At 37.2% G+C, this 17,906-nt stretch overlaps 1 protein-coding gene across 7 annotated transcripts in view; it reads left to right on the plus strand.

Moving 5' to 3' along the window:
• Positions 1-17,906, plus strand: part of CDIN1 (CDAN1 interacting nuclease 1) — a 229,574-nt gene that overhangs the window by 43,737 nt on the left and 167,931 nt on the right. For 5 of the 7 annotated variants that reach the window (XM_072738214.1, XM_025998427.2, XM_072738212.1 and 2 more), the window contains 3 exons: positions 9,086-9,131; positions 10,021-10,085; positions 17,331-17,391. In XM_072738214.1, coding sequence (XP_072594315.1) covers positions 9,086-9,131; positions 10,021-10,085; positions 17,331-17,391 — 172 coding nt within the window. The remainder of the gene's footprint in view (positions 1-9,085; positions 9,132-10,020; positions 10,086-17,330; positions 17,392-17,906) is intronic. The other 2 variants (XM_025998428.2, XM_072738213.1) reach the window with 1 other exon arrangement.

The raw sequence follows: 17,906 nt of genomic DNA on the forward strand, positions 1-17,906 counted from the left end.
TATTGCTCCTAAAATCAAATCAGAATTATCTCTGGAGAAAGATAACATCATTTTCGTCTTCAAATTATTTATAAAGCAGTTTTTCAAGTAGAATGACATCTGGTGAGAGATACTCAGTCACATAAGTAGACATTAAAACATGAATGAGAGCTAGTAGAAACTGTAGAAATAGACTTAAAGAGTCTCTACTTATTGGAATACTAACAGAATTTTAATAAATGTACTTCATTCAAGAAGTTAAAAAAGAAAATTGTAGCATGTTATAGGGAACTTAATTGGAAAATAATCAAATAGAAAATCTACAAGTGGAAAATATAAAAACTGAATTTGGATGGATTCAGCAGTAAATTAGACCTCATTGAAGAGAGAATTAGTAAACTGGAAGATACAACAGAAGAAAATACCTAGAATATAAAAGAATAGCAAAGAATAACAAAAAGGTTGAACATATGAAGAGAGTAAGAGATGGAGGAAGTAGTAAGGGGGACTCAGTACACTTATTTGATGTTTCAGGAGGAGAGAGAGCGCTAAAGCAGCGTTTAAAGAAATAATGATAAAGAGTATTCCCAAAATGATGAGTGATATCCAGCCACATATTTAAGAAGTCCAACAGATTCTAAGCAGGAGTTTACTAAATACTATAGTTAAACATCCTAAAAACAAAGGGTAAAAAAAAAAAATCCTGAAACCATGTAGAGAAATAAGACAATATTAGCATTAAAAGAACCAAAATTTGACATTACCTACACATTGGTACAGATGCATTTATTAAAAGAAAGTTATTACAGATGCAAGAGTGGAGAAAGAAGGAATGAAGGGCAGTGATACGGTACATATGTTGGTATATCTGAATGAACAGACACTGTAAAATAATAGCAGTGTCTTGTGATTTTTATTTTTTAAATTTTTATTTATTTATGATAGTCACAGAGAGAGAGAGAGAGAGAGAGGCAGAGACACAGGTAGAGGGAGAAGCAGGCTCCATGTACTGGGAGCCCGACGTGGGACTCGATCCCGGGTCTCCAGGATCGTGCCCTGGGCCAAAGGCAGGCACCAAACTGCTGCGCCACCCAGGGATCCTCAGATGTATGCAGAATTAAAACAGTGCCCATAATATCTTGTTTTAGGAATAGAGAATTGTAGATAGTGTTGTGAAGTTTCGATATTTTCCAGGCAGCAGTTAATCACTAATTAATAAATTTTGATTGAGGTGCTTAGGTGGCTCAGTTGGTTAAGAATCTGCCTTTGGCTCAGGGTCATGATCACAGGGTCCTGGAATTGAGCCTCCAGTCAGGCTTCCTGCTCAGTGGGGAGTCTGCTTCTCCCTCTGCCTCTCCTCCTTGCTTCTGCTCTCTCTCTCTCTCTCTCAAATAAATAAAATATTTTTTTTAAATTGCTGGAAAAAAGAAATCTTGATCATTTGAGGAGGCATGTAATTATGTATGATAATCATTAAAAGAATAGCATAACTTGTAAAGAATGTACCACTTCCAAATTTCCAATGTTCAAATAATGAAGAATAAGTATTAAAACAACTGAAGCTAAGACAAGAAAGGAGACAGGGAATGTGTAGTGGGTAAGACAGCATTTAGTAAGATGATTGATTTAATCCTAAAAATATCAGTAATTACATTAAAAGTGCATTGCTTAGCTACAGTCATCAAAACAATATAGTATCTGTGTAAAGATAAATATATCAATCAGTGGAACAGATTAGAAAGTCCCAAAATGGATGACGTTCAGATATTTGGTTTTCTCAAAGGCAACAGTGATAATAGGGTGGGCACATGGTGTGTGGTCAATTAGATATTTGTATGAAAATTGAAAAAAAGAAAACCAACTCTGCAGCTTCTCCTATCAATATACAGATTTAATCCAAGATAAATCATAGGCCTCAATGTAAGAGCTGACACTATTAAGCTTCTAAGAGAAAATCTATGAAAATATCTTCATAACTGTAGATGGGCAAAGATTTCTTAAAAGAGACACACAGAAGGTGTGAGTAATCAGTAATTGCTGGGTGGCTCAGTGGTTGAGCATCTGCCTTCAGCTCGGGGCATGATCGTGGGGTCCAGGATCGAGTCCCGTATCAGGCTCCCTGGAGAAGCAAGGGAGCAAGCGAGCGTGCTTCTCCCTCTGCCTGTGTCTCTGACTCTCTCTGTGTGTCTCTCATGAATAAATAAATAAATAATCTTTAAAAAGAAAGTGTAAGTAATCAAAATAAAGAATAGATAAATTGGATTTCATCAAAATGGAAAGCTTCTGCACTTCAAAACATAACGTGAAGAAAATGAAAAGACAAGCTACAGACTAAGCACTAAGCTAGGTGACCAGGATAGTCACCAGTGGGGACTCTCCTTTAGAGTTGGTAGGAGTTTAAAATTGTTACAAATATATCGAATAATTGTTTGACAGTATCTACTGATGCCAGAGATGCGCATGTCAGATGACCCAAAATTTCACTCCTACATTTCTACTCATTAGAAATGTGTGCACTTGTGCACCAAAAGGTATGCAAGATTGTTCACTGCAGCATTATTTTCATTAGCAAAAAACGAAAAACACTTCCCATGTCCATCAACAATAAAATAGATAAATGTGGTATATACTTAATAGAATACACTACAGAACAGCGAAAAAGATTTAACTGCACTTAAATTAACATGGATGACTTTCACGGACATGTCCCACGAAAGTGGCCAGATACAAAAGAGAATGCTGTGTGGTTCCATTCATGCAAAGTTTGCACACAGGCACAGCACACCCACACAACTTAGTGATCCTTATTTGGGTGGTAAAACTGTAAAGAAAAGTAAGAAAGGGATTAACATAAACATCAGGTTCATTTGTGAGAGGAAAAGTTTGGTGATCAAATAGCGTGCTATTGGGGGTGCCAGCAGTCTTCTATTTGTTCACCTAATGGCTCTATATGGTTTTGGTTTTTGTATATACATTGGCTATACCTTTGTTCTCTATTTTTTTCCTTATAGTGTCTTATTCCCAATAAAAATAGTTTAAAAAGAGGAAGATGATGTAATGGCGTAGATCATTGTTAACACCTTACGTAATGAACGTATGTTAAAAAAAAGTATGTTACAAAAAAAAGTATGTTAAAAACAAAAAAGTATGTTAAAAACAAAACTTTTAATATGTTTATGTGTGTATAGATATACACACACGTACACACTCACAGTGGACACAGAGTAAAAACACAGGAAGCATATATGCCAGAATGCTAACAGTGGATATCTCTTCATTTTACACAGAATATATACTGTTTTATAACTAGGAAACCCTCTTCATTAAATATTATTTAATAAAATTAACACCTGTAGAGGGTGTTGTCTTCTATAGAGAAGACTAGATTATTTATACAGTGTTATTCAGGGAAGGATTTAAAGCTGCTTTATGTGCAGTAAATAGCATTTTAAGCTAAAGCATATATGTAGTTACATAGAGGATCTTCAGGCAATGCTGTGGTTATTAACGACATATACCTTAGCTGCAGCAGGAACAATGGAAATTACCCAACAATTTTTTAATCCTAGACTGTTTCTTGAAATTCCTTTATCTTTCCACTCAAGGAAGAGCAGCATTTTTATATAGCTAGTTAAAGGAAAACCGCAATTTGTTTTTTTAAAAAAGTAGAATATTGTCTAAGGCCGTGGAATTTGGTTGAAATATCCATGGCTTCAATTTTCTATTAAAAACACAAGAGTGCCTACCTTGAAGGGTTGTCTGGAGCATAGTGTGATACCATATTAATACTCAAGCAGGGTTATCAGTACACGTGATTTGTAGAACTGATTTCTGGGAAATGTGGGTAAGGCAGATGAGCACTGAGATGAAGAGTCTGGGCTTGGGAATTGAACCTGGATTTTAATTCCCCACTCTACAAATAAGCAGTTGTATTATCTAACTTCCCTTCCTTCATTTCCATGTCTTTAAAATAAGGAAGATAATAGTACCTACCTCAAAGGGCTGTTGTGGGGGTAAAACAAAAGTGCCCAGTATAGTGCCTAGCACAAAGTAAATATCCATTTAAATTTTAGCTCTTGGTGTAGAGTTGTTTTATAGTTGACTTCAGATTACCAGCAAGGTTGTTAAGAGTCTGGGACAGTAACCACTCTTTTTTTCATACATATAACAACTACAGCCTTTCTAAATTTTCTTTTTGATAATTGATTATTGCTAAGCTTGATGGTGCCATATGTACAGTCATTTGTGGGAATATTTGCCATGGTTGGGCATGAATTCTAGACTGCCACCTTGATATGAAGTTAAAAATTGGGAAGAGAGGAAACGGGGGGTGGGTAGAATGCATACATATTTCTCTATTTCTTGAATTTAACTATTTTTCTCCTCTTGTCTGCTCCCTCCCCTGCCTTTAGTATTAGAGCATCAGTAATCTCTCTCCAGATTCTTTGCATTTTGCATTATGTTTTCCTGAGGGGGGAAAAAGTTAGTGGTATTTTTTCTGGTACCAAGTCTTGCTGTCTCATTGAATTTCATCTTGATTTTAGTGTGTGTGTGCGGGGGGCTCTCCATTTCAAATTTGTGTGTAGGTGTGTAGGAAGGTGGGAGCTAGCGAGGGTAGATGCATTGCTATCATAGGAGATCTTCCTTGATGAGTACTCTGAATCACTAACCGTGTAGAGCCAATGTTCCATTGTGTTCTTTCTTTCACAGACTTAAGGAGGTTTTACCTTGTAACCGTGAGGTCTCCAAGTATGTTGCTTCATAGGAGGACCTGGCTTCATCTCCCTTTAATTGTTTTACTACTTTCTGGTTCAGAAATAATACCTATTTTGCTCAGAGAATTTTGAGCTCAGTAAAGTGTAGATATTTAAGCTTCCCAGATTCTCTACCAAAAGGTGCTCGGAAAGTCAGTAATGATATTTACTACCTTACGTTTTTTTTTCAGAAGTTGCGTACTTGAAAAGAGGAAGAACGTAAAATGTGTGATATCTTCTTCCTTAAGATTCTATTTAAAAAAAATTTTTTAAGATAGATTTTTATTATTTTTTTATTTTTTAAATGATTTTATTTATTTATTCATGAGAGACAGAGAGAGGCAGAGAGAGGCAGGCAGAGGGAGAAGAAACAAGCTCCATGTAAGGAGCCTGATGTGGGACTTGATCCCGGGACTCTGGGGTCACACCCTGAGCCAAAGGCAGATGCTCAACCACTGAGCCACCCCAGGCATCCCAAGATTCTATTTTTTTTTTTTAAATCTCCACCTGGGAACATAAGGACCTTATATGTCCTTATATGAAAGTTATGTGGCAACTAAGACTGTGCCGAACTCTGTTTGCTCTTAGTCTCTGTAGCACTCAGGAGACCCTCTGGTGTTCGTTTTCTGTAATATCCTTCAGGTTACTGAGATCTTAGCTGGATGGATTTGGGGACATGTTGAGTTAAATATTGAATGAGGAACTGGTATATCCCCTTTCATATACCTGGCATTTGAAGAGCCCTGGATGCAATATAAAATGAGAGTAAATAGTACCCCATCAATATTTAAAATCTATACGGAAAAATCCCCCCTCACCCTAATTGATGATCTCACAGCAATTTGGTGACAAAATGATAGGTAGAGGAACAATTTTAAGGAAGCCAAATATATAGCTGCCAGCTAAGAAGAGAATTAGAAAGTACAGAAATGGACAATCCTTTCCAAGTATTGCATCCCATACCCATGTCATCATGATAGAGTATGTTTTCTCAGCCTCCCTCTATCATGCCTCCTATATCCAGGACACATAGAAACCTGAGTGGGTTTATTTCTTCTTTTTGAAGATTAAAAAAAAAGGAAGCACATATGATTACTCAGGAGAAGTACGGAGCATAGTCGGTTCAACTCATGGTTGGTTGAGCAGCTCAACAATGCTCTCAAGGCCCGAGCTCTTTCCATCTTCTGTGTTGCCATCCTCTTTGTGTTGGCTCTGACCTCATTCTTGTTTGCCCACTGCTACAATATGACTACTGCTGCTCTGTGTAGCCACTCACATGACTTGGGTAAGGTTTTACATAGCCATTCTGGGGGTCTACTGGCTTGCTCTTCTTTTCTCAGAAAGCTGCAGGGTAAGGTGCTTCACCTGGGAGAGTAGTATGGGAAAAAAAGACAAAAGTGATTTTTTAAGAGGTTTTAATAATAGATCTTGGGCATTTGTTCAAAATAAGTGACCATAATTTTGAACACGTAAATCTAAAACACGTATATGCTAAGCGACACAGATAGGCTCCAAAGCCAATGCAGTCTTGAAATATGTGAGGATTTAGAGTGTGATTTGCTTCACTAGATTCCTAAAGAATACATTGGTACTTGACAGTGTTGTAATTTTTGCTTTTTCAGTTGCACATACATGTTGAAAGTCTCCTCTAAGTCAGTTACTTAGTTTTTTTTCCTTTATTTTTATTTTGATGGCATATTTCCCCCTACCCTTGACCTCAGGACATTATAGATGCTTAGAGAATACTGCTGACTGATTGACTGTGGTGTTCAAAACAGACTTTATGGTTATGCAGTATCTTTTTCTCCCTCTGGCTAAAAACCATATTCCTTGCGAACCTGGTAATTGTTGAATTTACACCGTAACTTATGCACTCTTAGCTAGTCAAATCAAACGCTGGGAGGGGGAAGAGCAGACGTGGTAAGCTCTTCACTGCTGTACACTTGAAGATTGTGATTGCTCTAATCTTCACTTGCCTCTTTCCATTTGGAATATCTTCTCAGAATTAATACTCCAGAGGAGAGTAACAAATGATATACACTGGAGTCAGTGTCTTGGTTGTACTAATACTTTACTGCTCTTTAAGGTGTGAGTCTTATTACATTATTCTGTAAGCTCAGCACATAAAGGAACACATAGCTTGGTTGGCAAGTAACCTGGCAGAGGACATTCAGCTCTCTACAGCTCCATCTAGTCAACCAAACCCAAAGTATTTTATACCCAGGTCTGTCTGTCCTTTTTACTATGCTAAGTGTGTCGTTTGTTCTCTCTTTCTCTCTCTCTTTTTTAAAGATTGTTTAGTTGAGAGAGAGAGAGAGAGAGAGAGAGCACAAGCAGGGGAGCAGCAGAGGGAGAGGGAGAAGCAGGCCCCCACTGAGCAGGGGGCCCGACAGGAGCTGGATCCCAGGACCCTAAAATCATGACCTGAGCTGAAGGCAGATGTTTAACCAACCAAGCCACCCAGGTGCCCCTTATTGGCTCTCTTTATATCTAAGCCAGTTTTATCTCCTCCTGGAATCTTCTCTTTAACCCCATTGGCCATTGAGAAAATGGGTTACTCCATAGGCTCTGTCCACAGTTTCCACTGAATTGAATTCTAAGCAGTTGAAAGACCATTTCCTAGCTAAAGACATTATCTCATCCTCCATTTTTACAGTTTCCTCAATTCCTAACCAGCTTCTCACTATGAAACTGATTATTCCTGGACTTACTTCCCCAGCTATCTCTTACTTTTCCCATTCTGGGCCTCCATGCTTACGCTTTTGTTTTATTCACAGATTTGTTCCCTCTTCATTAGTCATTGGTCCCCAACTTGCCCATTACAAGCATATTTATTTCCATCATATTTTCTGACACTTAGAGACTGATGTTTTGCCTATCATCAAATGGCTAACCTAAGTATATTTTGCTGTACAATGAGGAGAGGGTCTATTTATTGCACATAAATATCTAACATATTGACTTATTCAGTAGTTTATAAAGATCTCGGCTTAATCTTGCCACTTCTTTTTTTTCAGAAGCTGGTTGTCAGAAAACGCTACTGGGTTATATCATTTCTTATGAAGTTCAGGCAAGCCAGGAATAATAGGAAGATTTTTACATGTAAAATTGGCTCTTTCAAAGGTGGTTTCTATTTTTAAAGGGAAACTGAAAAAAAATAGACTATAACAAGTTTATAATTTTTTATTCAGTTTCAGTGCATTTGAGTTATTGAAGCAGTTCTTTAGTAATGATTGGTTTTCCTTGCTGAACATTTACAGTGTTTGTGGTTTTTTTAACCTATTTTTTTTGTAGTCTGATGAGAATGGAAAGGGGTTCAAGGCCAAACCTTTGACAGTGTGCAGAAGATGACAACATTGTGGCAGCGAGTAAAGAAATATGGTGTCATTGTTTGTATTTCACACTCTCCAAATTACCTGTGATGAGCTTAAGAGGTTTCATTCACGCATAGAAAAATCTTAATTATTCCTAGTGCTTTGGTGTACCATAAAAGTTGAATTATTAATGCTGTAATTTGTTCAGATAGCATTTAGTAGGAAAATATATCAGAAATAATTAATTGTTCTTGAGATGTGTGATAAGGTAGATATATCTACAGAGGGCAATCAAAAAGAGTAGCAGTAGGATATTGATTGCTTTTTAGAGAAAAAAAAATTCCAATTGTGAGAGGAAAAGTCCCACTTGGGAAGAGTGTTTTCCAAGTTGCTTCCCTGCCAGGTGTTTGACATTGCATGTAGTCTTAGATGAATAAGGCTCATGGCAGTCCTTGGGAATGACACACTCCCAGGACCTCAGCTTTCTACTGTGAAAGCTTCCATTTTCAAAGCCCGTTGGTGTCAGTAGGAATGTCCCAGTGGTCTCTTGGTTATACTTCTAGTGAAGACCAAAGTTTTTTACACCTGACTCTGTGCTAGCTGCAGAAGATGATACCTGTCCACCAATAAAGTAAATTTAGACTGTTGCCAGAAAGTGAACCGCATGTCCTCCACTGTTTATAGGGTTTGACTCTTACCATTTATAAAGGGAAATAAACCTTACCTCCTTTTGATCTGTTTTAACATAACTGTGCACTACAGACATGATTTAGAATCATTCTAAAGTTACAAAATGTCCAAATCGTATGAGCATTTGCTCTAAGACCATCCATATTTTCCCCCTTCCCTTTCTCTGTCTCCTTGACCTAGCAGCAGGAAGCCTTTGTTTGAGGTGTTCATCTGGAACAACTTTTCCACACTTGTTTTCATGTTCTGTTAGATTACAGGGCAGCAGGCCTACCTTTGAAGCTCCTTTCTCTTTTGTTTCTTTGCCGTGCACTCCAGTAATTAACTTTGTCCTTCTTTTATTTGTTCCAGTCAATCGCAGGCCACTCTGCTGAGCATCTTCTCCCAGGAGTACCAGGTTAGAAGTTTTCTCCTTTGTGAGGGTTGACAGGTGCCTAATTGAATGATGAATGTCCCTTTATTTCTTTGTAATTGAACTGCCAGCTCTCTGATTGGGTTGGAGGATGTTCTCCTTTCCACATCAAGCACCGCCTGCGTCTCAGTGGAGGCCTGCCAAGCCTACCCATCCATCTGTCTAATAACATCTAGCCTTTGCTTATTTGGTGGACCTGTAATAAATTATGCTAAACCATTATTATTCTGACAATAATAATTTCCCTGTGTTGCGTCGTTCCATGTGCTAAATGTTTGCTGACTTGCACTGTCAGTGCTGCTTTCCATTGCTGACAGAGATGATGATAAATGACCATTGCTGGAGTGGCAGAAGGCAAGAGAGGCAGAAAATGGAGTCATTTATCATGAGATGACAGGTGTCAGTCAAGTGGCAAGTCTCTATGGAATTACTTTTTGTAGTTTTCAAATAAGTTGTTTTTAAGCAATGTTCTTCCTGGTTAAAAATGGCAATTGGGTTGTAAAACTAGAGTGCAGAGGACTTAGATGGAATTGAATCGAGGGAAAATTAATACAAAGGTTGAAAGAGGGAACAAGTTTTCCTTTGCCCTCTGCAACCCTAAGCAAACTTATTTAGATTCAATTGCTACGACCCTGTTGGCTTTTAAACATACACTGTACCTTGTGCAGTCTGAAGACATCTCTGCCATGCAGTAGAGATTGAAATGCATGGATTCATTGAATAGAAGGAAAAAAGACCTATCACCCACCTAAATCCCCAAACTCTTTTATTCACCTTGCCCAGTGTGCTAGATATTGGGATGAAGAAATATGTCATTCTGTTCTTGAACCTGATGTGTGACACAACATAAAGATCTTTTTTTGTTTTGTTTCAGAAACATATTAAAAGAACACATGCCAAACATCATACTTCAGAAGCGATTGAAACTTATTATCAGAGGTATGACCTGCCTGCCCCACTAGAGGGTATCATAGTACCTATTAATTGTAATAATAATTATGAATAAATTAGGTCACTAAATTAGTTGTCTATGGTAACATTTCAAGGCATTGTGATACAAGTCTTGCTTAAGACTCCAGGTATATTTTTGAATGATTTCTCAAATGGTATGTTTAAAGAATACGGTGAGACTGTCTTGATTGTTTGTGTGTGTGCATACCATGTAAGAAATCCTTATAGTAATTATGAAGTCTCAGTTGGCTACTTTAAACTTACTGTAAGTGGATATCTTGTGGAGCTGCATGTTAATAGACACATGTATCTACATATATGTGTGAAAGTTCTCAAGCCAAATTTTATTTCTTATTTATATCAACAAGTTGAAAAATACATTAGAAGACAAAATTGAGTTTTGGCTCACTTCTGTGTTGCGTCATAGGTATTGGGTTTGCCATTTTTGAAATGAGGGGAAAAATAACATGTCAAGTAAGGACATACGGAGATATATAATAATAGACAACTGTCACATTTTAAATGGGGTTTTGTATTTTAAAAAAAGTCTGGGTATAAATCAACAACATAGTGTCCAGGAGATTTTTTGACTTCAGCTTAATTTACTATAAATAGTTTTCAACCTCTGTTCTAAAACAGAATTTTAAAATGGCTCTTTTAAAAAAATTCTAAACATGTTATTGTCTTTGGTAATATGACTGAATAATTTATAACTGTAAATGGTAATGGCTTGCATTAGAATTGGTTGGTTTCTTAAATATTTCAAGGATATAGTGGAAAGGAAAACTGTCTGAAATATGCTCTTAAATTATTACACCTAAGATTGACACATCGTTTCTGTGATGAGAGTGACACCACCGATTTTAGATGAATGATTTTTATGCACAAAAATTTTATGAATGAAATGAGTGCCTAGAATAAATATTGGTATCGTGTTTCTGTAAAGTCATTTTTTAAGAATTGAGAAGCGTTTATTGAAAAGAAAAGTTATTGAAGTTAGCTTTTTAAGGAAGTATACACTGTACCATGTATGGTAAGAGATCTCTTCAGCATCTGTTACAGGTATACACACCACATTTGCCCACTTTTGTGTCTAGAATTCCCCTTTAAACAAGTCTTTGTAGAATTTGAATTGATTTTTTCAAGAATTATAATCTCAGTGACATCAACATTTAAATTAAAGTCATAACTTAAATCATGTGTGAAAAATGAGGAATGGCTCACAGGGTGTTAGGAAGTCAGCAACACTTTGGAACTCAGGCCCTCCAAAGAAAGACTGAAAAGCTACTTACCCATCAAAAAGTACATTTTTGTTTGTAAAAACTATTGTCCTAGCCCATCATATAAAAGTTTGGTTCTTTGTCCAGTCTTTAAAGCCTTGGTAATGTAAGCTATAGAAAATAGAGCATTTCCTAGAAATCTGGAGATACACTTATAGGCAGGCTGTCAGGCTGCCCTCTGACAGTCATTTTCATTGTTTAAATGCCATTTTAATGAGATGATTTCTAAGATCTCTAAGTATGGCTTTTTAAAATCTAGTTTCATTTAAAAGTATATTTAATAAAGTATGAACATACCTTATTGGATTATCTGAGTAGGTCAAGCCGGAAATAAAATTCTTTCCTATAAATCTGGTTACTTAATGATGAACATTTGAGTGAGCAATAATGAGAATATAGAATATATACAAATATATTTATTTATTATTATTATTTTTTAAGATTTTATTTATTTATTCTTGAGAGACACAGAGGGAGAGACACAGGGCAGAGGGAGAAGCAGGCTCCATGCAGGGAGCCCGATGTGGGACTCGATCCTAGAACTCCAGGATCACACCCTGGGCCGAAGGCGGCGCTAAACTGCTGAGCCACCTGGGCTTCCCACAAATATATTTATGAATTTATTTAAAGGTGAGAATCTCAGTTGTTTCAAGGAGTCACAGCATTCCAAGCAAAAATGTGAAGTTAGGCTGTAATGGACAGACTAAAGAGAAAGCAGCCTCACCAGTTTCTTCCTTTACCACCCTGCTCACTGGCTTTCTGCCCTGCCCTCTGTGCTTGGAGATGGGCCATATTGTTAACTTTCAGATGGATTGACCGCACAGCCTCTTGTAAATGAGCCAGTTAAATGTCCCTGTATTCTCTAAGGTAAATTGGCCTTAAGAGAGTTTTGTTTTCCAGCTGATGATAATAAAGGCAAATTGTATTATATCAAAACATATTTAAAAGCAATTTGACAATGTTAATACTTTCTTTAATTCTTTTTCTTTTATAAAAGTAATACTTGAGTATTCTAGAAATTAATACATTTGTGATGGTGTAGAAAGGAATGAATGATTGCCCGTAATTGTGGCAGCTAGAGATAACCACGGGGGTGTTTTTCATTCTGGTCTTTTGTCAATCCATTTTTACATAGATGAGGTCATACTATATATACCATTGTGAATTCTGAATTTTATATTTGGAAAAAAATGTGTATGACATAATACTACTTTGTAGAAAGCTTTTTGTAAACATTTTATTGATTGGATTACTTCATCACATGGAAAGTACCATAATTTACTGAATTATAACTCTGTTGAACATATTGCTTCCAATGCTGTAATATAAAAATAGTATTGTGGTAAACATTTTGGTACATAAGTATTTGCATTCTGGATTAGTTTTTTAAGATTTCTGTAAATGTGTAATTACTGGTGCAAATAATGAGCGTTTAAGGATTTTATTATATGTTGCGAAATTACTGTCTAGAAAGGTGGTAATGGTTTCCTCCCAGCACTGTCTAAGAATTCCTGTGTGTCTGCATTCTTGCTAGTGTTGAGATGATCCTAATTCAGAATTCAAAGTCTGTATTTATAGACCATATAGTACATATTGTGATTCCATCATGCTTAAATGAAAGTTCAAAATATCCAAATATCAGCTGAAAATGCTTTCTCAAGCTTTTGAATTATTGAGGAAATTTCCTCAGTTCTTTGTACTGTGTACGTACTGATAACAGCTTGAGTGTTCATTTTGAAAACAGCTCTATTCTTTCTCCTTGCATTAATTGCATTTTACTTCCATAAAGGAGACATACTTGGTAAAATTTACTTAGGTCCATCCAGACTATTGCACATGGGCATGTATGCACACACACAGACAGGTTCACAAGTGGCCAGATTTTTAAATCCCCATCAATAGCAAAGCTTAGAAATGTTGACTCCCATCTTTCCCTTCTTCTAACACACACTGTTTGAGGGCCAGCTTTATTAGCTTTATAGAATCAGATCAATTGAACTTCATTCACATGTTCACATGGGAAAAAGGCCAGCTCAAATATGTTATTGACATTACATGACAAAAGTAGTTTCTGAAAATTTGTACCACTCTTTTGTTTAATTAGCACAATTCACTTTGCATTCACTGTGTCCCATCTACTGTGCTAGGAATCAAGTATATGAATGTGAATAAGGCATGATACCTATCCTCAGCTGCTCTGTTTTAGTGGGAAAACAGCTACATACATGGGGATCGGCTCCAAAAATTTTAAAGGTAGAATCAACAAAGGTAGTATTCACCTATAGGCTTAGCATAGAATTTTGGTAGGTTTTTGAAGTTCTACCGTTATAATTATTATGAAAATAATAAAGATCAAATAACTTTGCCTTTAGTATTTTAAATCAGGGGCACCTGGGTAGCTCAGTCATTTGTGCATCTGCCTTCCGCTCAGGTCATGATCCCAGGGTCCTGGGTTGGAGGCCCCTATGCAAGGCTCCCTGCTCAGCGAGGAGTTGTCTTCTCCGTCTGCTCCTCCCCTTCCACCACGGCCAGCCCCCACCCCCTCCATACTCTCTCAAGTGCAAGCTCTCTCTCTCTCTCTCTCAAATAAATAAAACATTTTTAAAAATCTTTTAAATTAACACATACTATTTTTAATCGTAGATGCTAATGAATCTTTCACACTCAAGAAAACATAAGATGGACCTTCTATGAAGATCTTTTGAGGATGGTTTACCCACAAGATAAACACTTCTTAGTCCTCTTATGGCAAAGCTAGAAGATGACACATAGCTTCTGTCCAAAGTAGTTTTAATTTATCAATAGATATTAGAAGATGGACCAGGTCACCTTAATGTAGTGTTCATAATCACATCCTTTTATCTCACTTAAAATTCAGACCTTTGCTAAGGATCTGTTGGATGTAGGGTCAGCATACATTTATGTAGATCCCTCCCACGGAGCTTCCAGTCTAAATGAGAGAGAAACAAATCATTGTAAATGTATGGAAAGTCTGCACAGCAAGTTTGCACATTTTTCGAGGATGCAGAGAAGGGTAGCATTAGGAATTTCCAGTTGTGTCCTTACTGAATGTTTCTTTGTCATTAGTATGCCCCTTTGATTGCATAGCTAAAATTTTGAATAAACTTGATCAGTCGCTTATATAGAAGACAAATTTCCCAGAAAGGAAAACTACTACTTCAAATTAATTTTCACTTAATTTCTTTGCCCTAGCACTCCTGAAGTATTACAGAATATAGTTAGGAAATAAATTGGAGAATAAATATATTCAGAAGCAGGTCTACCCTTCAGCTTTGGAAGGCACCTTAGTAGACCTTGGGAGGTAGGGTTCCATTTCAGAGCTTTACCGTCACCAGCTAAGAGAGCGTAGATGGGTTTCATCAGTACCCTGGGGTTTTGTTTCTTGGCAACTAGGCAGCTTTTAACAAGTAATTAGGAATTCCCACTATATTAGGTATGAACATATTTCTATATAGGTATAGTAGGTTATGGTTAGACCATCTCCTGTTACTTTAAACTTCATAGAGGCTCTCCATTGGTTCATGGTTAATGCAACATTTCCATGAAACCATGTCATTTTGAATCCAAATGACGGTTCTCTGGCATAGGCAGTGGCTGTCAAAGCTCTACTCTGGTCACACTAGAGCCTTTCCTGGTCCTCACACACCCCAAACCCCAGGCCCATTCCTGATATTTGTGCTTACTGTCCTCTTGCTGGGAATGTTCTTCCTCCCATGCTCATCACTTTCCTTCTTACAAGTCTCTACCCACGTGTCACTTTCTTAGGGTTGGGCTTTCTGACTACCTCATCTAAGTTTACGCTTTATGGTAGCATATATATCATTATATTATGTATGTATCTCTGTGTTTTCATTGTTTGTCTCTCCACTAGAATATGACATCAGGAACCATGGAAGGTTTGTTCCCTCCTGCCTCTTTAGAACCTGGAATAGGCTCAGTATAAGTTAGCTCAAAAATATTTGTGTGATAAATGAACATTGAGTCGAAAGTTGTAAAGATACCTTAATATCAATATAGGTTTAACTCATCTGACCCAAAGTCTGAACCCTTAACAGATGAGCATGTTTGGTGGCTGTGAGCACAGGATTAGTTGGTTAGACTTGACCGAAACGATTGGCTATTTATTGAGCAGCCTTAGCCATGCGGTGGAATTGTTGTGAGTTGATGTGAGATTCTAAGCTAAGCTGTTTCCCAGGGACCTTTCTCTAAACCACACTTGCCCTTTTCTCCTGAAAGTGCTTATTTCTCGATTAGAGTCCTAAACAGTTTTTTCAAGAAAGTCCTTGATATATGGAAAATGAACTTATTAGAATTACTTTGAGGTTATAATGATCCTGAGACTTCCTACCTTGAATAATTTACTTTTATTCTACTTTGTTTGTAGAAAAATCATATATCTTCATAAATATACTTACGAAATAATATAATTTAGTAACTGCTTGTAGTAGTTCTATGGAAGACCTCACCTGTTGACTTTGATTTTTACTATCAAACAGGTATTGTTAATTTATTCACTCAAACAGCATCCTCTAGAGAAAGTGTCCATGTTGAATTCTCTTGTCTAGTGTGGCTCTTAAAAGTTTTTAAATCAGGGACGCCTGGGTGGCCCAGCAGTTGAGTGTCTGTCTTCGACTCAGGGCCTGATCCCCGGATCCGGGATCAAGTCCTGTATTGGGCTTCCTGTGGGGAGCCTGCTTCTCCCTCTGCCTAAGTCTCTGCCTCTATCTCTGTGTATCTCTCATGAATCAATCAATCAATCAATCTTAGAAAAAATTTTTTAAAAGTCATTAAATCAGTAATTTATTTAAAAATACGTATGTGTATAATGTAATCACCTATTGTAAGCCGAGAGCTGTTTTAGGCATAATAAATTGAATAAAATACCTCTACCTCTACCATCATCATCAGGCATTCAGCCCTGCACTGGGGAATGGGTTTAAGATGGAGAGTAACTAGGCAGACACAGTACGCTGCTGTGTTAAGTGATGGAGAGAGTTACACGGTGGTCATCAATTGTACCTTGGGATACTTCACGTTCCCCAGGCTTGTGGTGGTTTGAGAAAAGTTAGGTGTCAGCTGAATCATGAGTTCTCCAGGTGAAAGTCGGAGTGCAGAGCAGTGACTACAGATAAGACTGGCTGAGGACAGTAGTTGGGAACCAAATTATGTAGAAATTGATAAGCAATATTAAGTGGTTATAATTGAATCTCAAGATTTAATGTGGAGCTATAAAGTGTTTCCGGGAGAATGGCACATTAAAATTTTTACTGAAAAATAAAAATCACTCTGGCTTCCATATCTGGGATGGATTTGGGGAGGTTTTTTTGGTTCGGTGTTTTTTTTTGTTTGTTTGTTTGTTTTTTTTTTAGCTGGGTTAGGCAACGAGGAGGGATGGAGGTTATGATGGAAATGCAGGGCAGGTAAGATGATGGCTTGTGTTGCCTGACAAGGTGTGTTGACCCACCGATGACAAGTCTGTCCCATTTGTTTCTTAATAAGATGTCAACCAGTGTTGTGAAACAGAAGTAAATAGAAAGGTGAGATGAATGCATGGATGCTTTTTTTCAAACCATAAGAGTAAACTGATTTCCTCTCCATAAAGTGCTTTGTGGTACAGATAAAGCTGGGTGATAGGGCTAGTTCTTTTCAAAATCCCTTCCGTCTTCACTTTACATGTTAGAAGACGAAAGCAAGGGAGACCAACTTGCTCACAGCTTGTGCCCCCAACTTCAATTAGTAAGTTGCCAGTGGGTTTGAGGTAAGTTGTTTTTGTTTGCCTTTTCCCTTCAATGCTTCCCTATGACAGTAGCATACTTTAACTAGAGTTGAGCGTGGCATTTGCCCAGGAGAAATGTGTATACACATGGGATGCTGACAAGTCTATGCTGGCCTTTTCTTGTCACTGCATTACCACTTGGCTTTGTCTGTCTAGGTACCTGAATGGAGTGGGGAGAAATGGAACTGCCCCAGTGCTCCTGGAGCTGGCCAATGAGGTAATGTTATTGTTATTATTTTATTTAAACCTGCATAAAACCTACAGGGCCTGTCTAGAGTAACTCTGCTTGGAATTATAATTAACCTTAAAGAAAGAGATTTTGAGGTACATTAGACATTTAAATTGCTCCCTGGTCTCTTTGTAGTTTTAATAATTGGACAAAGAACTTCATATATTAATAAATCAGTTAACATAATTAGTCTGCTCCTCTTAAGGCAAATGTGTAAACAGCTTCTTGGTTTCTTATTTTGTGGGAAATTTCAACCAAGCAGCTCAGGACATGCTCATCTTTGGATGTGTTGTCTTAATTTAGTGTGAGAAATACCTGTGTTAAGAGACATATGCCAAGAAAATCTATGCTATTATAACAATGAAGAGAGAAATTGTATACTTAGAAATGTAATGTTTACTTGATTTATCTTTTCGTCCAAACTTTTATTATGATAAAAATGCATGCCTCGTAGAAAAGTCTCTTTATATCAAGAAGCATACTGTTCTTAGAAACACCAAGTA

The sequence above is a fragment of the Vulpes vulpes genome, chromosome 15, assembly GCF_048418805.1.
Source record: "Vulpes vulpes isolate BD-2025 chromosome 15, VulVul3, whole genome shotgun sequence".
Classification (NCBI taxonomy): domain Eukaryota; kingdom Metazoa; phylum Chordata; class Mammalia; order Carnivora; family Canidae; genus Vulpes; species Vulpes vulpes.